The sequence below is a fragment of the Haliaeetus albicilla genome, chromosome 14 (assembly GCF_947461875.1).
Source record: "Haliaeetus albicilla chromosome 14, bHalAlb1.1, whole genome shotgun sequence".
NCBI lineage: Eukaryota > Metazoa > Chordata > Aves > Accipitriformes > Accipitridae > Haliaeetus > Haliaeetus albicilla.
In genome coordinates, this window is record NC_091496.1 from 11,388,955 (window position 1) to 11,412,276 (window position 23,322).

The following is a 23,322-nucleotide window of genomic DNA, read 5'->3' on the forward strand; positions in this document are numbered from 1 at the left end:
ACTCTGGGATGCATCTCGTCAGGTCCCATAGACTGTATGTTCAGGTTCCTCAGGTGGTCATGAACCTGATCTTCTCTTACAGTGGGGGGGACTTTGCTCCTGCAGCCCCTGTCTTGTGGTCCATCCACTTGAGAGGTGTGGGAAGAGAGGTTGCCAGTGAAGACTGAGGCAGAAAGGTTGTTGAGTACCTCAGCCTTCTTCTCGTCCATTGTGACCAGTTTGCCAGTCTTGTTCATCAGGGGGGTACGCTTTCTCTGACCTTCCTTTTCTGGATGACATACCTATGGAAGCCCTTATTACTCATTGCATTCCTTGCCAAGTTCATCTTCAGCTGTGCCTTGGCCTTCCTGACCCCATCCCTACACAACTGGGCAGTGTCCGTATAGTCTTCCCAGGATACCTGTCCCTGCTTCCACTGCCTGTGCATTTCCTTCTTGCCCTTTAGTTTGACCAGCAGGTCGCAATTCAGCCATGCCGATCTCTTGCCTTCCTTTCCTGATTTCTTACATCTGGAGATCGAGAGCTCTTGTGCTCTATGGAAAGTGTCCTTAAAGATCTGCCAGCTCTGTTCTGCTCCCTTGTCCCTGAGGGCAGTTTCCCAGGGGGTCCTATTGACTAACTCCTTGAACAGCTGGACTTTTGCTTCCCTAAAATTCAGGGTCCTGACTTTACTCTTTCCCTGACCCATATCCCTCAGGACTGTGAACTCCACCAGTGCATGATCACTGCAGCCAAGGCTGCCTCCAGTCTTGACATCACTGACTTGATCATTTGCGTTGGTGACCAACAGGTCCAGTATCGCATCCCCTCTGGTAGGGCTGTCTATTACCTGGCTTAAGAAGTTATGCTCAATGCTTTCCAGGAGTCTCCTGGATTGCCTATAGCTCACCGTCCTACTTTTCCAGTAGATGTTGGGGTGGTTGAAGTCCCCCGGCAGGACAAGAGCCTGCAAGCGCAATGCCTCCCGTAGCTGGAGTAAGAAGGCTTCGTCAATAGGCTCCCCTTGATTGGGCAGCCCGTAGTAGACACCATCCACAAGGTTGCCCTTGTTGCCTCAATCTCTGATTCTTACCCATAAGCTTTCAACCTGCTTGTGGCTATTCTTCAGAGACAGCCCTTCACACTCTATCCATTTCTTGATGTAGAGGGCAATGCCCCCACCTCTCCTTCCTCGCCTCTCCCTTCTGAACAGCCTGTAGCCATCAACAGCCACACTCCAGTCATGGGATTCGTCCCACCAAGTTTCAATAATGGCTACTAGGTCATAGCTTTCTAGCAGCACGGTGGCTTCCAACTCCTGTTTGTTGCCTGTCTCGCGTGCATTGGTGTAGGGACACTTCAGCTCGGCTGTCGGCCGTGCCACCTTCTTAGAGGAACACCCCTTAATTCTTATGAGGTATTTCACTAGTGTTTCCCTGTTGGCTCCTTTTACCTCAGGAGCCCCTGGCTCATCCCCGTAAGGCTTCAAGTGTGCTGCAGTGTAGACAGCACATCTCAGAGCCACAGGCTGAGGGCCCTCACTAGCACCCCGTCCCTCTAACCTTGGTGTATCATCCCACAGCTTCTCACAGGCAAGCCTGATATTATCCCCCTCCCCCTTCAAGTCTAATTTAAAGCCCTGTCAACGAGCCTCGCTAGCTTGTGAGCAAAGAAGTTTCTCTATTACAAAACGTAAAGAATTTTTGCTTCAGGATGCAGAATAACCGATATGTTATCTGATGGCACAGTTCAGTTTAAGGTTTTCGTGATAATTATTAGCTGGTTCTTTGAAATGGAATGTGAAAAGCACTACTGAACTATTTCAAGGAAGCAGATATATATATAAACCATTTTGGATAATTCTATAGTCACTGTCCTAGCAATTTCTATAGCTGAGGGGAAAAGTTAGTATATTTGGACTGTTGTGGAGTTTTGGGATTGACCTTGAGAGAGGCAGGATTGCCCCAGTAATTACATTTATCTTTCACAATCAGAATACTGGATGCTTTTTAAAACTAAAGATCCATTTAGGAGCTTTCTTTTCTTTTGACTTTGGTTTGTGCATTATTAATAATAGCCACAGAAATAATTTTACCTATTTCAGAGCTATGTAGATAGACATCCCTATCACCTGCTTCCTCCAGCACCACATTCGAATAAGTATTTGATACTGATGTGACACTTTTTCACTGGTGTGAACTGCACCCCTGGAGACTGTTCCTTTTTCTAAAGTTTCATGGTGCCTATTTTTTTATAATAATTATCAAGCTGGAGTAAATTACCTACTTTATTAAGCTAAGAGCTAAAATATACAGCAGCTGAACAAACATATATTTATTTTCTCACAGATAGCACTATAGAGATTGTATGTTGGATTTTATTGTCAGTTACATTTTGTTAACAGCAACAGCAAAAATCTCGGTTTTCTTGGACAACAGCAAACCTCAAACACTGGAGATGGGCAATAATCCAGAAGAGGAACTTGAGCTCTTCTCAAACAGAGAAACTTTAGTTTATCAGTGTTCAAATCAGACTCAGTGATCTGGACTCAATTTAGACCCGAGTTTTATTTTGTGTGATGTTTAACTTGAAAGTACCACATGAAAGTACTTTCTACAGACATGTTTTTAATGGAATCTAGGTCAGAAGCAGGCAGAGAAGGCCATTAAGCAAGCAGAATGAAAAGGACTGACCAAAAATGGTTTCAGTGAGGCACCTGGCAAACACAAATGCAGGGAAATAAGAGAAACCATGTTATTAAAGAAAACTATAGTGTTTCAGGCAACAATGTGGGATAAAGGTGTGAGTGATAATTTTCAAAATTGATATGGGATACATCAGCATTTAGTTAAGAGAGTACATATCATTTCTCCTCCATGCTCTTTTAACTCAGAAGATTTTAGCATTTTCCCAGGCTGCCTTTTTCACTCGTTTCCCTGTAAATTCTGTGGGAAGCCCTTATGAAGGATTTCTATTTTCTGTCAGCAAATTGCATCACTGTTGAATGGCATCAGGTCTCTTCTCATCCATGACAGTTGTTGCGCTGTCCATCTGATGATTCATGGCACAAAGCTGTGGATGTGAATCCAGCGCTCCTCCAGGCAATGCCTTCACTGGAAAGGTGACAGACGGATTCAGTTTCTTTACACGTGGATCTCGCTGGATAAGGAGAAAAGGAAAAAATCGTGGAGGTTGAATAAAGTTATACAGTTCCTTCTTTCTGCAGAAGAGGCAGTAGAACACAATGAGATGAGGAGAGATCAGATCGTATTTGTAGGTAGAAGCAAACCTAAAACACGATGACAGGAAACTACAACTTAGGAAGGTTTAAGCAGAAGCAGGGAGTCAAGGAATATAACTGTTGCAATTCCTGTTTTGACAGGGTGGTAGATGAGAAGGGGGCCATGTATGTGGCAAGCTGATATTTGTTTCAAGTAAATAGGAAAAATATGATGATGAGTGAAGAAAAATAATTTGAAATAAATGGAGCTCTCTAAGCCTAAGTATTTAGGCAGCATCTAGGAGGAAAATATATTCCATGCCTCAAGAGCAGGAATAGAGATGATTTTAAAAGTCAACTGCTACAGTAAGGATTTTTATAATATACTTGTAATATTCCAGTGTTTGTCTCCTTCTCAGCAATTTAATGAACCTTAATCAGTGTAAAGTATCTAATTAAGGAACATTTTCCCTGAGCGTGTTCAAAAAGAGTTCTGGCTGGTTGAAGTGTTAGAGGAATACCAACATGCCTCTTCCACCTCCTGCAGAGGTATAAAAGGAGGACATGGATGGCATGATAACATTTCCATTATGTGAGTTATGGGCACAAAGGATAGCAAATCTCAACAGTAGAAGAAAATATTAGTGTGAAAGAAGACCTGGGAGAAAGTGTGAAAAGAAAACCAGAGTCAAGCTGTAAGGTTTAAGGAAACACAGCTTTAATGACTGGCAAAAGCATAATAAGCCATGATGATTTTGTTGTTAATAACTCTTATTTGAGTAGTTTTTAAGGATCCATTAAAATACAAAGCAGACAAAGAGCCTTTAACAAAATATATATTGTCTTTCTGTGTTCAGGTCTATCTTACAGCAGCTGTTTTTGAGCTTGACTTTTCCACGTTTCCTTGAAGCAGGTAAGTCAAGAGAATGTTAAAGAGTCAACTTTGAGTGAAGTAGAAGGTAAGAATCTAGGCTGGGGGCCATATTTGGATGTCCCCATTGCATTTGTGACTTAAAAATGTCATTGTTTATTTATTTATTTTCTTCTTTCTGTCAGCTGATATGGAAGATGATGATTTCAGTGCTGCTCTGCCTAAAACAAGCTGTATCACTGAGCAAACTCAGTATTTCTTTGAAAATGATGATAAATCCTTTGGTGGGATTGTAGACTGTATAAACTGCTCCAGGTAAAATTTCTTCAATATAAATAATAACTTTTGGATATTCATTTATTTTACAAAAGATAATGACACTATTATAAGAACAAAAACCATATTTTTGATTACTTACATCAAACTTACGTAAGCAAGACAGAGAAGTATATAGGCAGTAAAATCATAAATTGCATTCTCTTTGTATTTGTTTAGAATTAACTTTAATTTTAATAATTAAAGAATTCAAGAAAAATTTTAGTCAAATTTTTGTTTTATAGTCTCTATATGCTCCATTAAAATTGTATTTCTATCCCTGTTACAATTTGTTTTCCTTTAATTTATTACGTGAACTTAAAGGCATTCTGCAATATTCAGGAGTTTATTTTCTTTAATCTGGTTGTGTGTTGGAATTTTTGATGGTCAAGAAGATTATGCAATTTATCTTCAAATTTACCTTCTAGTCAACAGTGCTCAGGATTTATGAGCTGTGGGTCTTATTAAGCAAACCATGCTGTTTTGTTTTGTGATTAAAAGAATTACTCTTCAGGCTCCATGTGCCTATTCAAGATGATGTTTAATGTTATGTTAAAAAAATTGGATACTTCAGAAACATAGCAACTTGGACCTAGTTCTGTGTTTCGTACAAAAGCCTGCTGTGTTGAAGGTTTGCATACATTAGGAATTTATGAAAATGTCTTAGAAATTAAAATTAACAGTCAGATTTCAAACTCCTTGAAGACAGTATTTCAAGCCAGGAAAGAAAGACAACGGACACTGGAGAACGGTGAATACAGCCAAAACACGCAGGCATTTTTTCCCACCTCCATACTTCCTCCTCCATGTTGCTAGTATGTGTGGCACCTGGTTGTGCAGAGAACTCACTAAGCTGGGTTTTTTGGTTTTGTTTTTGTAGGGGTTTTTCCTTTGGTTTTTGGTTGTGTTGTTTTTTTTTAATCTGGAGAGTTTTCAGAAGAGTTCTTTAGTTCAGTTTACTGAAAGACTACAGATATTATTATGCTAATATTGCAAAAATAGTGCCACAGTGTGGGAATGAGTATGAAAGGACAATTTAAGCTTGTTAAAACAACCAGATATGTAATTACAACATCAGTTATTTAATCAACAGTTATTTTGTCCTCTTATTGTACCCAATCAGTGGTACAAACTCATCATCTATGAAATTTCAGAAATAATCCTATCAATTCACACCGAAGTAATAAAACTCTGCTTATATGGAGTGGTAACCACCTATATGAAAAGACTTGCTTGTTATTTTATATGTGTATGAAAATGTATTTAGAATTCACTAAAAGCAATTAACCTGTTAGTTTGTCCTAAATTTACCTTTCTTTGACAGGTAGAATGTTTTTTTATTAATGACTAAGAAATATTAAGATTTCTTTCTCTGCTTTTTTGAAGGTCTGCCTGCCTTTCAGTAAATTTAAATTGTACATAAAAATTATCCTTGAAAAATCCAGAAATATCCTTACCTTTAGTATCTAAGGCATGACGTGTAGTATCTATAGCTTAAAGGTATAATGCTGCCTATTCAATTATTTATAAATTGAAAATGACCCTACCAACTTAAAAGCCTTTTGTGGAAATATATGTACATAAAAATACAACAAACACACATCCAATACATAGTATACATACCCTAAACCTCCTTCTCACCCTTCCTACAGACAGGTTTATGTGTTGGGGTTTTGTTTGTTTGTTTGGTTGGTTTTGTGGTTGGGGGTTTTCTCAGTGTTGTCAGGGGAAGAATTGATGCTGAACTGATTTTATTTCTCAGTACAGCTACTGTTGTAGCAGTACAGACCTAGCTATTAACTCAATTAAAGTCACTTTATGCTCTTTTCCTTTTTTCCCACTAAGTTGTCTAGTTGAAAGGGGGAACTGTGGAAATGATGAAAAGATTACAAAATTTGTTATAAATGTTTCTTGCTCTTCATTAATGGAAAAGATAAACAGTAGCAGGCAGACTAAATCTATGAAGTTGGATTACTTTTATTCCTTTTCAAATGGATTTCCTTGCTTCATTTAAACATAGGGTTTTGGGGGCTTTTTTTCCAGACTTTATCATGCAGAGAAGATTTCAAACACCAATCTAGTATTCATTATTAGTGACAGCCAACTGCTGTGCCGCTCCTGTGACCCAAAGCCACTGATGCAAGCGGAGAAGCCGGGTATCCTTTAAAATCACATTATTTAGTAGTGTGGATTGATTTTTGGCTATGATATACTGGAATATATTTGGAAAAAAATGGCCTGTTTATGTACATATTAGTAGCACGATTGCCACTGGAGAACTTGAAGCAGCAGATATTTGTGGGTGATATCACAAATCATCTGAGGCAGCAGTCATTGAGGTAGAGAGCAAAGCTGTTATTTGTGAGGACTTAAATAGAAATGGGCTCACAGGAACTTAATGAAGTTTCCAAAAGGCAGATGCAAAGTCTTGGATCCAGGACAGAATAACGACATGCAGCTGGACAGAGTGACTAGAAACAGCTTTGCAGAAAAGGACTTGAGTGAGGAACATGATGGACAAGAAGCTGAACATCAGTTGGCACTATGCCTTGCAATAAAGAGGGTCAGTAACATCCTGGACTATGTTAGCTAGAGTGTAGTCAGCAGGTTGGGAGAATTAATCCATCCCATCTCTTCAGCAGCAGTCAGCCCACATCTGGAGTGCTGTGTGCAGTTTGGGGCTCCCCAGTACCACACCGACATACTGGAGGAAGTCCAGTGAAGTGCCACCAAGGTGGTTGGCATCTGGAGCACAGGACAGGCAAGGGGAGCCTGAGAGTCCTGGGTTTGTTCAGCCTTTAGAAAAGACAAAGGTATGCCTGTCTAGAGAAATAACAAAAAAGGGTGACACCAAGGTAAGAGTGTTTGGTCCTGAAAAGTTGGGATGCTGCACTGATGCCTGCAATACGGAGGTGAAGTGATGGAGGAACTTTAGTGTGTGCTCAGTGCCAACAAGAACTGCTTATTTCTTGTGGAAACTGCTTTAACCATCAAAGGCTAAAATTTATCCAGCTGCTAGCATAGAATTTCTTCAGAACTGACTGGAGACATAGGTGGCATACATGCTGAGCAGAGCCCTTGCAACACATGCATTAAAATTAAAAGCATGTGGAAAGTTACTCTAATTTACAACCACCTTCATGCCAATCTCTGTGCCTTTAGCCTGTTCACTCCAGTAGCTACCTATGGGCAATGGTGACAGAAATACATAAAACCAACATACACATATTCTAGGCCAGGAGAAATTCGCCTCAGTTTTTCTCTGCTATATATGCTTGAGGATAGCATGCCAGAGATGGTAAATCAACTCATAATTTGTATTATTATGACAGAATATGGAAAATGATTAGTAATTCCTTTGTCCATGTCAGGAAGTTAGTTGAGACAGCCTCTCCCATTCCTGAAAGAAAAGCAGGTGGTAGTAGAGATGACTGTTTCTTTGGCAAAAGCAACGCACTCATTGCTACATTAATAAAACTCGAATTCCATCTACGCTTGGGCTGAAAAGGAAGTTACATTGGGGTGGAAGCAATATCCATGTCATCACAGAACTATGTAAACACAGCCAAATATTCTAATTGGCTCCAGTCCATGACAGTTTGATTAACTGTTGCCACTGTCTGAATTTATAGACAGCACTTGCTATAGAAAATGAAGCACGTTTGATGGGAAATGGGCACATGATTTGCATTTCCTTGTGGGGCCCAAACCTTCTAGAAAGCAGTAAATGACCTCAAATCGCAGCCAGAGCAGCTGGGTGGGCTTATATTGACTAAATGAACTATTTTATTTTTGTTCCAACTGTGCAGTACTAAGCTATTCTCTCTTTTATATAACTAAGATACATTGTGAAATGCAGATGTAGCATAGCATCACACAAGCAGACAGAGTGACCTTTGGGTGCTATTCAGATGGTTATTATTAGACTCTGCTTCCTTCTGGCTGGTACAGCTCTGCTTGTGCACATGGTCTTTTAGAAAATATTTCTACGTTTCGACTTCCCTTTCAGCTGGGCCCCGGCAGAGGGAAGGGGAGCTGAATCTGATAACATCTGAATGAAGACAGATGTAGATCTGTAGAACAATTCCCCGTCCTCTTGCCTTCTCTTCCATTGGGCATCTCCACTCATCGCAGTGAAGCTCCTGTAGTACTCCACAGTAGTGCATGAATAGGATTGCGTCAAGTATAAGTTAGAGCTACTAAGATAGGTAAAGTTTCGGTGCTTAATTTTTTTAAAAACACTAGCTTAGCTTTAATGAGTGTACTACCAAGAGTGGAATAAAGAAAGCTTAACATACTGAATGGTAATATAAGCAGGCTCCAACAGAAGATGGGTTTGCAGTTTACCATATCTGTACCTTTCAAGTATGCTTCAATGACTTGTGTCCCTTGTTAGCCTGTGGCAAATGTGAATTATAGTATTTATACTTAAATTCAGAGATGTAAGCTAAAGCATTACCTCGTGTTTACAGTTAGCTAATTAAGAGCATGTCACTGCTCCCATTTCTAGCCTGCTGTTCTGGTGTTAGTTTGGACAGCATTTTCTCTGTCTCCCTTCATCGCTGAAATGCTAATGAGATCTGATTAGGTTTTTTGTCATTCACTATCAAAGCTGACAGTGGGATGATTTTGTCTATGATATTTGGGGTAATATAGGTGTAGACATAGTAAAACCAGTAGTTCTTACATGCCTTCCTGCAATTTTCAGCCCGTATATACCATTACTTTTCCAAACAGGCTTTTTCACTTTTACTGTGTATCTTCATTTTAGCAGAATAACTCGATGGTAACATACGCTATAACCAATCAGCACCATTGAAACTCTACTACTTTATCAAATAATTTCTGTAATATTTATGCAATGGTAATAAAAGCAATACAGAAAATCTTAAAAAACCTCAGCTTTTATTTGTATTTTGTGTACAGTTCTGGAAGTACTGGTTCTAAAAAGTCATGCGGGATGTTTATTTTCTTGATTAAAGCAGTGTAAAAAAAAAGGGTATTTGATTTTGATTTATCTGGACAGTTGGGTTGGTTTGGTTTTCTTTAATTTGAACAAGGAACTGTGACTATTGATGTTTATTTCAGTACTATCTGAATTAGCATAAAACTTCTCTCTCAAAAGTAAAAACAGAATGTTAATCCTGCTAATGTACAATGCACAAAAAACAGTCATGCTCCTTAACCAGAGAAACAGATGAAGGGCCAAATCCTTGTGAAATGGTCAAACAACCTAGATACAGAAAGGGTCCTGATGTCTGTTTTGATGAAGCCAAACAGGTAAAGTTGAAGTTGTAAAACTTTTAAGACTATCTTTAAAAACAATTGTAGAGCTGTTTTAGAAGAGCAGTGAAAATTATGTTTAAGAGTACCTTGATGCCTGATAACCTATCTATCACTAAACATACTGTTCACTCTAGACCATAGCCACTCTATTTCAAGTATCCCATGATTAACATAAAATTAACAGCTGCTTTCTTATCTGCCTTTCCTATAACCATTGCACTTTCACACATGATTCCCACTAAAAAAAACCCATCAGCGAGCATAAAACTGATGGTCTCTGTACAATGCTGTGAAATTCAGTTCTTCTATGTCTTTCATGAATAGATGATAATCCTGACTTAGAAGTAATATTTTTATATTAGAGTTTCCAAATATTATTTAAGGTGTTGTTAAATGATTGAAAACAGTATATCTGGTTTATGAAGTTGTTCCTCTCAGAAATTATCCAAATGTGTATTGATCTTAGGTCACATTCTTAACAGGTATAAAAGTGCATTTCTTTACTGAAATCAGCAAAACTATGCTGTTTAGTACTCCCTGTATTGTATACTTTACAGTTTTGAAGGAGAAAAATCATAACTGTGCCACATATATAAATTATTTTGAATATACTCTCTGTCTTACCTTTCAAAATACTGTATGAAAGGGGATATGTTGAATTCAAATTGTTCAGAATAAATTTCAAGTCAAAAAGTACTGAACAGGGAAGTACCTGCCATTATATAAAATAAATATTTTTTAAATGCATTTGTAATGCCTCATCCCATTTCTGCAAAGGAAAGATTGTCCAAAACTAGTGCAGTTAGCTGGCTATAGCTGCTGTATACCAAGTTTTGTTCCAGTATATTCTCTGCTTTTCTTTAATGAGGCACAATTACTGAGATGTCAGTAGTGTTAAAAAAAGTCCGGACAGTCGGTATTCAATGCATTTTTCTAGTAACCAAATTTCATTTTTAAAACAGAGGTCTGCTTACTGGCCAACAAAGGTTAAACAAAGTTGAAAAAACATCCAAAAGCTATTTGGCTGTTGTAAATATTCCAAATCATCCTGATAGGATTGTGTGTGAAAGTACAACTCTTGCTCACTAGCTTGATGTGCTAATCAGTGTGTAAGTCATGTGTTTTGTAACAGTGGATTGTTTTGGTTAAGTTTATTTGCAAAATTTGCTGTGAATCTCTTGCTCTTGGGTGGATGCTTTCACATTAACTCTGCTAACTGCCAGCAATCTGCATGATATCTCATCTTGTATGTCTTTTTTTCTGTGTTTTCTTTCCTTTCCTCTACTTGCTACTTTGCCCGTTATTAATAGGATCAGCCTATATGCACAACGAGTCGTGCCTCTGCCATGACGTCCGCTCCTATCTTCATTTTTCTGCAAGTTTTCATGTGGTGTGGATGGTCAGTTACTTTCTCTAATTTTTTGTTTTGTTCTTGGCTTAAAAAATTAGCAGACTTTTTTACTTACTGAGCATACAAAAGAAAACAGAATGAAGCGAGTCCCAAAAGCAGCAATCTGGAGCAAATTACTCTTGCAATATTAAGGGAAATTAAATATGAAAAAACTCTGTCTGGAGCCTTATAAATCACAATTACAGAACACAAGGGCCTCTCCCATAGCAAATACAAAGACACGGGAACCTGTTGGGTTTATATGGTTGGCTCTTTGAGATTGCACATGTACCAACTGAGTCAGTGTCATTCCCTTCAAAACATTTTTCCCTTGTCCCTGTTAAAATGAAACAGAAAAAGAAAGTTTTCTGCACAGAGACAAACAAAGGTACAAAGTAATTACAAGAGACTATAATACCTGTGAAAATAAAGCTGTACTTAGGGATAGCAAGGGTAAGTGTTGCTATTGGGAAGAGTAAGGAATTTTCACTGCATTCAAATTAACACAAGTGTTGATGGAAGGTAATAGTGTGCATCAATTTGGTTAAACTATGAATTCAGTAAAATCATATTTTTTACTTTTTAATTTTTTCCAAGCTAAACATGTTCATTGCCTAATTGCAGTAGACGGTGTTTTTCTCCTTCTGGTGAAATACATGGATACATGAAGTCCTGCATGTTGAGCTAGTGCAGACTCGGGGGTTCATAACGAAAGCCTTGACATTTTAGGTTTTGTTGCATTTAATGGTGTGAGAGTGTACACTGCTGTGCTAGTGACATGTATGCAAGAGAACTGCCGATCTAAAGAGAATAAAATTCATGACCTTTTACACTGGAGGGCTTTCTGATCAATATTATTACTCAGAAAACCACTAGAGGGAGATACTAACATATCTATCAAAGTAAAGCCAACATGAGTGGTAGAAATGGACACTTAGAGGTCATTTTTCACAGTTAGTGTAGTAAAATACTGAAAATTCTAACAATTTAGAATACTCATTTTCTCAATAATTTATATTCTCTTTATACTTGGGTGAAGGCTCAATTAATATCACTCAAACATCAGTGAAAAAAACCTTAAAGTTCTGTTTAACAGCTGTATTTGAGTAATTTTGAAGTTTCCTATTCTGTATTTAAATGATCTAATTACTAGCAAACCTAGGCACTTGCACAGCCATGGCTGAAGGTTGTAAGGAAGGGTGAAAGTCCCTTCTCCCAAGCCAGTGGTATTTCACATTAAAATCTAGAAGATTAACATCTCATGTTCTTACTCATGCAATTTGCTCTACTAGTAACCTTATTTTAATTAAAAGGCTACTGTGCAATGTACATAAAGCAGCAGAGACTCACCTTGAGCTGAATTCTTTGTGTCCAAAATGGTCTTTCTGCTCAAGAAGGCAAACCAAAATACTGGGAAACCCACTAAATATAATTTTAGCTGATAGACTTTTGGCAGCAGAAAGTTATAAAGGTAATTTAGTTCATCCATCCTGTTTTTAATAACTTTGTGATTTTGGAAATGAGTTCTCACTGGAAATTAATCTGTGTAGTTTTATTAAAATCACTGAAGCCAACACAGATACAAACCAGCTGATCAGGTTCAATAACGGCAGCTGTTTTGTTTTTTGTTTTTTGTTTTTTTTTTCATCAAGGATAACAAAATAGTCTTTATCACCCCCTTGAATAGCTTGCTCTTACTTTGTACATGCACACTGGTTTTGTTTCCCATAGCTGAGAATAAAGAGAACTCTACAAGATTTTAGCTCCTTCTGGGAATGTCTTATTTCCATCAGCTCCCAGGGATGTCAGTGGGAGCTTTGAGGGTGATTAGCAGCCCAGACAACTGTATACATCTTGATGGGATTGGCTGTGTCCCTGATCTATGTGGGGGGAGCTGTACAGCTTTGGCAGCTTCGTGTGGTAGTCCAGACAAAAGAGGGTAACACAAAATTTGTGAAAGACCGTGCATTGGAACTTGAAATGACTCTTCAGTAAAAGCAAAGGTGTTCGCTGTGCAGTGTGAAGCACTTAAAATATATGCTTATACAAGGTGTAAATTTTGAAGTAACCAGTTGATATCAAAGGCCAGATCAGAAGCTCTTTGGCAGCTATTGCTGTTTTATCCTTTTTATAGTCAGTGTAGCACAATGGGTTCTGATAAATTATTAAGGTTTCAAGATGAAGTTTTAGTACATTAAATAGTTATAGTATACTTCTAAAGGAGTAGCAAATATGTTTATAGACATAGACATGTATGTGTATGTATATATGTATTTATATTTCCATGTGTGTCTTCAAAATTTTGGACTGTCCCTGCCTTCAAGGAAATGTTGATATATAGCAATGAGTATGTGGGTTTGATACCTAACAATGAATATATGGTTTTATAAAAGCATTCATTTCCACTCTGCAAGTGCTGAATAATTTTCACAGTGTGTGATGTTGTAAAATAACCCTCTCTAGAGTTATTATAGTAAGGCATGACATGAAGGAGATGACATTTGGATTTGATGCTTCTCTACCTCAAACATGCAAGGAAATTTGACATGTGACTTATTAATGCAAGAAATGTGATACGCTTCTAATGAAATGAAACTGGCTAAAGAGGATTCTTTCCAATTTCTTTTCCAATTCTGTCTCTCCTCAAAGAGAAATAACATACAGAATATTATTTTGAAGACAACAAAGAGAGGACTTCCCAATGGATCTGTTGCTTATTCAGGTTTTCTCTGTGACTAATGTAGTAGTGACTAATGTCATGGGCCGGAAAATTTCAGTGGAACTGCTTAAAAATAGTTCAGTGTCTAGTTGCACTGGCAGAGGTAAAGATAAGATAAGGTAAAGATAAGACGAAATGATGCTATGTAATTTGTTATAAGAAATTTTATAAGAAATCTCCAAACCAACATTTACAGGAAACAGTTGAGTAGTTTTCTTAAAGCTCAGGAATAGGGAAAGTGTTTTCAAAAAACATATTTTGAAGACCATTCAAAACTGATGTTTTGCTCAATCTGGTTCCAAATTAGTGATGGGATCCCACTCATTTTCATAAAAGTGTTGCTTTTTTGAATTTATGTAAATCACCATGTAATCAGACTTTCTCCTTTTTTTTTTTTTTTTTTACATTTCTTGTAATTTTCACAACAGTTAAAGCACACAAGAAAATTACAATGGGCAATGCTGGGGAGGAAAAGTAATTTAGATAGGATTTACTGTACCTTCTTTGCCACTACTATTTCTGTCTTGGCTTAGGACACAAAAGAATAACTGATTCCAGAGAGAATATTTAGAAATTGTTGGCAGAACTGCTGGTTTACCACTGTAAATTGGTCTACAAACCTCAGAAATTCAATGTGACTTTGATCAACATGAGGTTAAAATCTCACCAGCCTTCAAATATGTGTATAAACCTTGTGTACTTTTGTCTAGTACAGTTTAACTGTCATTCATAATAAGAAGATGGATGCATAAGCTTCCTGTGTGAGGCTTCCAAGACATTCTCCACTGTTGTGAAGTTGTGAATCCTTTAAAAACTGCTCTGTGTAGTCTTAGGGAGAGAACAAAAGATATTAAAATATTTTTTTTCAATCCAATAGGAATATTACGTGGTATAACTCTTGAATGTAAAAGCAGTGCCCATAAATTGTGGTGGTGTAGTTTTAAAAAAAAACATTCAGAAAGCAAATAGAAATGGGCAACAGAATGGAGGGGTTTTTTTCAAGTACACATAGTGGTAGGATTAATTCATCGACATAATTTACACAATATTTGATCTAATGCAGTGGTGACATGAAAGCTAAGTACTGTATAATTCTGTATGTGGAGGTCCATCTACTCTGTATCCATACTGGATGCCATTTTCACTATAATGATATTTCCCCCTTCCTATTATGCACAATTTTAAGACCTTCAGTTTACTTCTAACTTACTCTCCAGACATTTCCCCTCTGTTGGAAAATTTTAAACCTCATGCTTTAAACTATTTCTTCAAAGATGATTCTTCTAAGTAATTTCAGTGATAAAAATCTTAAATACCAAGAGGTAACACAAAGTACTGTTCATTGAATTCATGTGAGAAGAAACCTTTACTGATAATTCTATTTCTGATGGTACTCACTGTGAGGAAGAAGCAGAGTTATTTTTAGGTGCTTTGAATAGAAATAAAGCTACATGACAAGACACAATGCAGATGCAAAAAGTGACAGAGCCAAACTAAATAAACCAGAAAGTTCAGTGCATCTTCAAATCCTAGCATCCTACTCCAAATCTGGTGCAGCAGAGCTCACTTATGACTTACTTCTTGACTGGAAACCTTAGGATTTTTGAACTTTTAGAGTGCAATCAACTAAAAAAAAAAAAGCTGAAGCAAAAATTATAGAACTAAATTATAAAGCTAACAGATGACAGAGACATGTCTGGAAATGGCTACTATTGATACAGAATGGCAGCTAACATAAGCTATTTCCTTTATGACAAAACTAATTTTTTATTTTTCTTTTCTTTCTGAAGAACTTGAATGCTGGTTTTTAGTTTGTTGTTTTGGTTTTTTTTTAATATCCAAGTTTCTAAAGGAGACTGTTGGTGAATGCTATAATTCCTGAAGACGTATTGAGTCTAATTTGTCTGCTTTATCTGATTTTCTGTATATTTATTCCAAACTGATTCTGATTCCTCTGACCTCTCCGCTTTAAAGAATGTATTGTGTGTGGTGGGAATCTCATTAAAGCCTTCACCCCTTAAAACTGACACAAAGAACTCATTGAAGTCCTTTGCTATGCCCTGTAATCCCCAAGTTCCCTCTTTACAACTCTGTTATCAAGCAGTTTCCTTAACTCCGCATTTGAGTTTGTGCTTTTGATTTATTCAAAACTTTCTGCTATCATTTTCAGCATATTTTGCAGGGAGGTCATAAAAAGTTTTTTATCAGCCCTCCTAATTTCCTGTTTATATCTAATCTGCCATTGTTATGAGCTTTCCTGTTCGGCCCACTTGAGTAAACTTGATTTCTTAAATACTGATTTTTTCCCTATGACAGTGTACTTAATTTTCCTACTGATTCATGCAGGGGTGTTTCTTTGAGGTTTTGGATTTGATTTGGGGTTTATTGTTTTTTTTCCTGGCAGGGGGGGCTGGTGGTTTTTCAGTTTTGGGGGGCTTGGGTTTTTGGGGGAGGGAGGTGAGGGTGGTAGTTGGTTGGTTATTCTAATTGTGGCATTCATTTAAACTGCATACCTAATGCAATATTTCTAAATATTCTTCTGGATCCCTGTGAGGGACTTGCTTTTTGAGATGCTTCTAGTTTTTTTCCTGCTTTCTGTTTTTTGTTTGTTAAGGTTTTTTTTCTCTTTTCTTGGCTTTGGAGTTGTTGGGGTTTTTTTAACTGCTTTTGGTAATTTTCATATAGTTCCCTTTCTTGAAATTGGTATCTTTTGTTTTGGATTTGTTTGGCCTGATCTCTCACACAACAATGCTAAATCCTATTGCGTTGTGGTCTAAGGAACTACTAGAACTATACTAGAGCTATACAGAGCAGCTCTCCACTAATAATTTTGAAGAGGGCCCCATGCACCACTAAAGGTTCAAAGACTGTTTGTTCCAAAAGGCAGTCATTTATCATATCCAAAAATGGGATCTCTACATCTCTTTTTGATAAGGCATCAATCCAGTCTATGAGTGCCTTCTCTAATCCTACATAACAGTTAATGATTGATATTGTCACTTTGATCAGGTGGTCCACAGCGCAATCCTAAAATTACATTTTTATTATTAGACTCTGCAATTTCCTGCCCATGGAGATTCCATCACAGTTACCTTTTCCTGTAATACTTTTATGCTATTACAATTTGTATTATCCTTTACAGACTACCCGTACTACTGCTTTCTGTTGTAAAACCTTTTTAAATTCTGTGCCAGCAGCCAGGCACTGTTACTGTTACGGTGCAGTCTCTCCTTCCCTGCACATGTTCCTCCTGTTTAAGAAGTTTCCCCAGTTCCTAGTATACTTACGTCCCTTCCCACCTACACTGTTGTCTTGTCCTTGGAGGCTTGGCATCTCTTGGAAAATGGGAAATGTCTTTTTATACTATGGGTACAGAATACAGTAAAAATAAGAGGAAGACCAAATATTTTCAGCCTTCAGAGCTACCCATGAATCTCAGAGTCAGTGGACAGAGCGGTGCAGGGGATGGCTGGAACATCGTCCTCGTGTTTTAGGCAGCTAAACATAGATTGTATCAGTCCTGAGAAACAAGGTGTAAAGACGTTACAGACTCCAGAACAGGTATCAAATGTATTTCAGCCAGACTAATTAATAAATCCATAATGTGAAAGATATTATGCATTATAGGCAAAGTGGGACCAAATAATAGCAATTAATGATAAAGAGGAATGGGGAAAAGAGGTGTGATTGCTGTGTGGCGTAATGAATAGTTAGGTCCGCTGATGTGTGACGTAGCGGTGCAGCTCAGAGTGAGCCCTCAAACTGGAGGGTGTCTTCTCTACAGACTGCATCAAACATGTACAAAAAGCCAATAGAAAATTTGGTTCTTATCCTTGAATACAGGATCAGAAAGAGAGAAAGGATTTTCATTCTCTTTGATCATATCTTCACCTGCAGAGCATACTCATTTTAATGTGAGATCGAGTTGATGAAATAGACATGAACATATTCTGGTATTTGTTTTCTAATCTTGAAAAGTTAACCGTTCTTCCATCTTTCCTTACAATAAAGTGATTCTAGAAATCTCCAAATCGATGTAATTTTAAGGAATATAGATGTGTTTTACTGGGCCCCCCAGATATATCCCATAGCATTTCTTGTTTGGTTGTGTAAGTATCCCATCTAGTTCATGAGTGAGTGCAGTAAGCCTTGTAAGCATTTAGTCCTCCCATGTTTATAGTTAATGTAGTAAATGCCACTCTTTGTATCAAAAATCAGACAAACTTCCAGGAATTATTTTGCTGTTATTTTAGGCAAAATAACATATATAAGACCAAAAAGGAAGCCTCAAGGATAGTTCAAAGTGTCGAAGACTAAAATGCAGATTATTTCTCAGGAAATGTAATTGTATTTAATGTTAACTGGTTTCTTCTTTTCTTGTCAACAGGAAGATTCGGCCGACTGCGGTGGTGTCTCTGGTCTGAGTCCATCACTGTGGTCTATGGTAGGAATTCAGTTGGTCCTGCTTTGGCTGTTATCTGGCAGCAGACACTGCCAGTTATGACCTTGCTAAACCAAAACCTGCATAACTTAATCAAGACCCGGCCAAAACAATAGCCTCAGTTTCATTTTAAAAAGGGTCAGCTATTCAGACAGCAGCAGAACAGCAGTGCTCGTGTCTGGTTATCACTCGCTGTGAGACTCATAAAGGCACCCACGGTGGCTGCATGTTGGAGTGTCGGATCCTTAAACGTGTGTGAATGCTGCATCATCTATGCCATCCGAACAGAATTCTGTACGTGCTCCATTGGGGAATCTAAGATTATTATTTTGTTTGTTTGTTTGTTGTTGTAATCTTGATGACTTCATGTAAAAGGGCTCCCCTAACAATAGCTTATGTATATGATTTTCATTTCTTTTAAGCTTTGGATATCTTGAAGATTTATATTCTTTTACATGAACAGTTACTTAAAAAAAAAAAAAAAAGAAAAAAGAAAATGCACTCCCCAATATTATTACTAGCACCATGTTGGCTGCTTTGAACATCAGTTTTGTCCAAACTAGTTGAGTAAAATGAAAATATTGGCTAGTCTTCATCAGAAGTTCAGCACGATTAAAATATTTATGATGAGTGGTTCATTCTTCCAAAATGAATCATGTAGCCAGCTAAGTTTTGGTAGGTTGGTAACTTGTTAGTTTAAAGGAAGAAAGGAAGTAAGGAAACTTCTGTTTTTAAAAATATAAAGGTGCTTGAGAGTTTAACTAAAAAGTGATTCTCATCTTAAACTTGGTGTCATCTTGTCAGAAAAATGTTAATTTCAATGTAATATTCACCTCCTTTTCACAATGCAGTTATATATAAAGCTAGTAGAATCCTTCAAAGGCTCAAACAAAAATGCTTGTGAATAAAAAATGTCTTTGTGATATTTGAACGTTGGTTTCCAAGGGTATTTTGCATGATGATGATGCTATGTTATTGTTTTTCAGTTTGTTTTCTTTGATGGTAGAGTATAGTCCATTGAAAAGGTAACTGAGTGAATCTTTTATTGTGTGAGAAACTGAACATTGCAATGTGTTGCAATCAAATCATATTAAATTATATTATGAAACAGAGCTCTGAATATACTGTGCAATGAAAAAGCTGAGAAAATAGGGTAAATTTAGCTATCCTAACAAAAGGGTTGAGTTGGATTTTTTACAGAATAGTGATCTCACATGAAAACCTGTGTACAGATATTTTAAGTATATAAAAATCAGATTTAACACATTTATTTTTGGAAGTATATGTTCTCTAAGGTTCATATCAGGTTCCCCCTTTGTTTCCTTCATATAAAAACACCCATAGTATAAAAACTTCTGCTGTAGCTATTTATTATTGAAAATAGCATATTTAACAGCAAAATGTCCTGGTTGCTGAGATTAGAAAAAATCTAAACAAATGGGGAGCCTTGAATCTATATGTATGCACATTGATACTTGATTGTGAATAATAATTTTAGAAGTTGTTTTTATACAACCTCATTGGTGATACAGATTGGTGCAGTAAATTACAATATTACAGTGTAGCATAGTGTTGATGCAAAATATGATTTGCGCTTTTTTTCTAGTTTTCAGAACTAAACAGTATTGCAAGACAGCTAAACCGATGAATGTGCAACTCTGCTGGTATTGTACAATTCTGCTAACAACTGCGATATGCAAAGATTAACATGGCACTATACACTAGCTCTTTAAAAAAATAAGAAAATGCAAAGCATTGGTATGTATATGCTGGCAATTGATTGATATAATTTTGATCACTCCAAAAGCTTAAAGAAATAATTGGGCACGCATTAATATCCTATGAAAACTGAAGGAGCTACTTAAAGCCATGGCATGGCTTAAAAGATCAGATGTCTCCTGTAGTTGTACCCATGGCTGGCTCATTGTTTTTCTCACGTACCTTGGCTCCAGCTATGTATTTTCTCATGTTTGGGAATACAGTGAGTGAAAAAAATAAAACCTGCCCTTTTGTTCAGTGATCAGATTTAGCTTCTTAAAAAAATATCTCTAGTAAAGTCATGGGGTTAAAAGTACATTTAACTGTGTTGGATGACTTCAGGTCCTCCTCAGGGAAGGTGAGCTAATTTTGATAATATGGGTGAAGATAATCTTGGAGCTCTACCTTCCAGTCATATTACTGCGCTTCTCTTCACCCTATCACTAGTTACCACCTGATAAAAAATGGGTTTGAGTCTTTCTAATACTGAGGCTGCACCCTGTGTTTTTCCTTAACGTGGTCAATTGAAATTTTATGGGAGGAACAAGTTTTGTAGGATTAGGCCAATACTTACTACACTCATAGCTTTTACTCTAAGATACATAAATACATATTAGTTTGCATTTTGCTCTTTTAATTTCTTGAAAGATTGTCGGTATGTTAAGTTCTCTATAGTTTTCACTTAGTTTCCCAAAAGAAACCCTTCATGGAAAAGTTACATTATTTAATATTTTGGAACAATTTGCTTACGCTGGTAGGCCATAATTTGAGGTACTTAATAAACATTTGATTAGAGCCTGTAGGAAAAAAGAAAGATGGTACAAAGCCATGCTGCCACAGAAAACAACCGTGGCTTTTGCTCTCATCCGACTTCCCTTAGAGTGCTCAAATACAAAAGGAGGGAGAAGCCCGTGCCATGCAGACACATTAGCCTTCTTGGGTTATCCAGAGAGGGAAATGTCCTTTGTTCCTCTCCTCTACCCCTCTGTATGACCTGAAGAAACATGTTTCTGTATAAACACTTAGCCTTGCTGCCAATATACCCATCTGATAGAAAACTCAGGATCTGGCCCTCCCAGAAGGGCTTAGTACTGTCCCCATAGAACTCAATACTTTAAAAAGGAAAAAATGAAATTTTGGCTTCTTTTTGCAGAAAGGAATATATATTTTGATTATACCCAAGTGATGGTCAAGATTTTTGAAAATGCACTACCTAGATATCTGCAAATTACAAAACACAGATAGAAAATGCAATGTGAACTTTAGCTGTCTCAAAATATAAATACCAGTCTGTTGGAAATAACTTGCATGAATAAATACATATCCTCATGCAGAAGAGTATCCTTACTCTCACATAATGCATAATAGTCATCTTCTCTTGTCTGTGAGAGAAGAAACTTGATCTGAGGCTTTAAATTGAGACATTTTCAAATTAGAATATGTTGTAAAAAGTTTTTTTTTTTTTAAAGCCAGATAAAAAGCTCTGTTGATATTTGCTCAGATCCTTTAAATAGCACTAAGGGAACTGTTGGGACTGTTTCAGTTTACACAGAAGTCATGCAGCCTATTGTATGTCTGACATAACCACCATTAAAGTTGTTACAGCATGGTACTGTGCAAAACATGATCGGAGGACTTAACATGAAAGGTTTCTTTCTAGTATCATTTAAACAACCAGCATTACTGCCAAAACACTGACCGTGGTCCATATTTGTAACAGGTTTTTAACATGACATAGCAGGTTTGATTGACAAGATTTTTAGGTCCTGTACCTTTAAGACTTTAGTATGATCTTTTTCATGTTTCTAATGCTTGAGGCTTTACTGCTTAACTTGACAAAAAACAGCGTTGCTGCCATTTGTAAGTTTTCCTATAATATTCCTTTTATTAACTTAAAAACTGGCCTTACTGGGTTCAAATAGGCAGTATCCCTTTTAAGTGACCTTTGCAACCCAAGTGTTACTTGCTGTGGTTGAGAGTTTTTCGGTATCACTGAAGAGACATTAAGACCTTTTGTTCCCATTACACTTAAGCTCAGAAAACGTGCTTAGTATGTCTTAATTTCAAAACACAACCTCAGTCCCACCGGCCCTAAAAATTCAGATGCTAGCACACTGGTTATTAAGAAGGGTATTAATGCCTACAAGGCACTGCAACGCACTCGGGTATTTTTGAAATGTCGACTGAAGATGAAATCTTAGTAACTCCTTCCTTAGGATAAATTTTACCCTAGCTTCATCAGACATCCAAGCCTTTAACAAAGGCCAGATTTATTATTATTTTTTTCATACCACAATGTTAATATTGTTAATACTCATTGTACACTACTGTAAAAAGATTAAAACAAAGTGTCTGAAAGCAATTCAAGAGTTTTGAAAAGTTAGCCTCACCCTCTTCCCGGCTACTTGCATCTGTCCTGTTTATGGTTTAAAAGAAAAACATCATCTTGAAGAAATATTTTCACTGAGGCTAAAGGGATACTGTCTTGTTCAGATGCCATGAAATTGCGATTGTGATCTGACAAAGCTGTCTTCTTTTCTTGTGTTGTATGGAATGTCTGGATCATGCTTTCTGGGATATTTTTATTGAAATGCTCAGTGTGCGTTTCTGCAAAAGAAGACTTGGTTGCTTTTACAAGGCAAGCAGGTCTTTCTCCCTTTTCTTGTGTTCTCTTGACACTTTTGTGGAACTTAACAAGCCTGGAAAAATAATTTTTTGTAAAAATTTGTACAATAATGTTATAAAAAAGTTTATAATCCTAGAACTGTTGTGTTAATTCTTGTGCAAAAACAGTATATTCAGAATAAAAGTTTATCATTTAAAATCAATAATTACTTTGATTGTTCACTCTGTGTAATAAAAACCTGTAGATAAGAGCCTACATAATTTGCTATATAATACTTCTGAGTTTGCTTTATCATTGCACCCAAGTGTCTGAAAGAGATATTTTCCAATGTGGAGACAGTGACTTAACACAGTTCTTACTGGGGTTCAAAGGAGGATGTGCAGCACGCCCTCATTTCTGATTCATTTGTGGCTGTGAAAATTTCAAAAAAGTGAAAAACTGTAACCCACGAAGACTGAGAGTCTTTAAAGCACTCAGTAAAATAATAGTCTGCAAAGCATCTGAAGTAGCCCTGTTGTTCTGAAACAATTGCTTTTGGAAGGATTGTCATTTACTAACTCGTAAACATTGATGAAGTCCAAGGGTTCATTCACATGGAGAAGCAGAATAAAATCAGATGGCTCAGATGGGTGCTGCCCAAGTTGTTGCCCCACCTCTGACAAAGATTGCTGCACGATTTACGAACCAGCTTCTGTACTGCTGCCGTTCTCAGCTTAG

The 23,322-nt window shown here is 37.1% G+C and overlaps 1 protein-coding gene across 13 annotated transcripts in view; it reads left to right on the forward strand.

Moving 5' to 3' along the window:
- CACNA2D1 (calcium voltage-gated channel auxiliary subunit alpha2delta 1) overlaps positions 1 to 22,810 on the forward strand; it is a 426,426-nt gene extending 403,616 nt beyond the window's left edge. For 8 of the 13 annotated variants that reach the window (XM_069801697.1, XM_069801705.1, XM_069801700.1 and 5 more), the window contains 6 exons: positions 4,057 to 4,112; positions 4,256 to 4,385; positions 6,429 to 6,541; positions 9,583 to 9,665; positions 10,982 to 11,070; positions 18,168 to 22,810. In XM_069801697.1, the coding sequence (XP_069657798.1) occupies positions 4,057 to 4,112; positions 4,256 to 4,385; positions 6,429 to 6,541; positions 9,583 to 9,665; positions 10,982 to 11,070; positions 18,168 to 18,204 (508 nt within the window). In that variant the 3' untranslated portion in view covers positions 18,205 to 22,810. Of the gene's footprint in view, positions 1 to 4,056; positions 4,113 to 4,255; positions 4,386 to 6,428; positions 6,542 to 9,582; positions 9,666 to 10,981; positions 12,103 to 18,167 lie in introns of those variants that run through there. The other 5 variants (XM_069801698.1, XM_069801710.1, XM_069801704.1 and 2 more) reach the window with 2 other exon arrangements.
- The last annotated feature ends 512 nt before the right edge of the window (positions 22,811 to 23,322 follow it).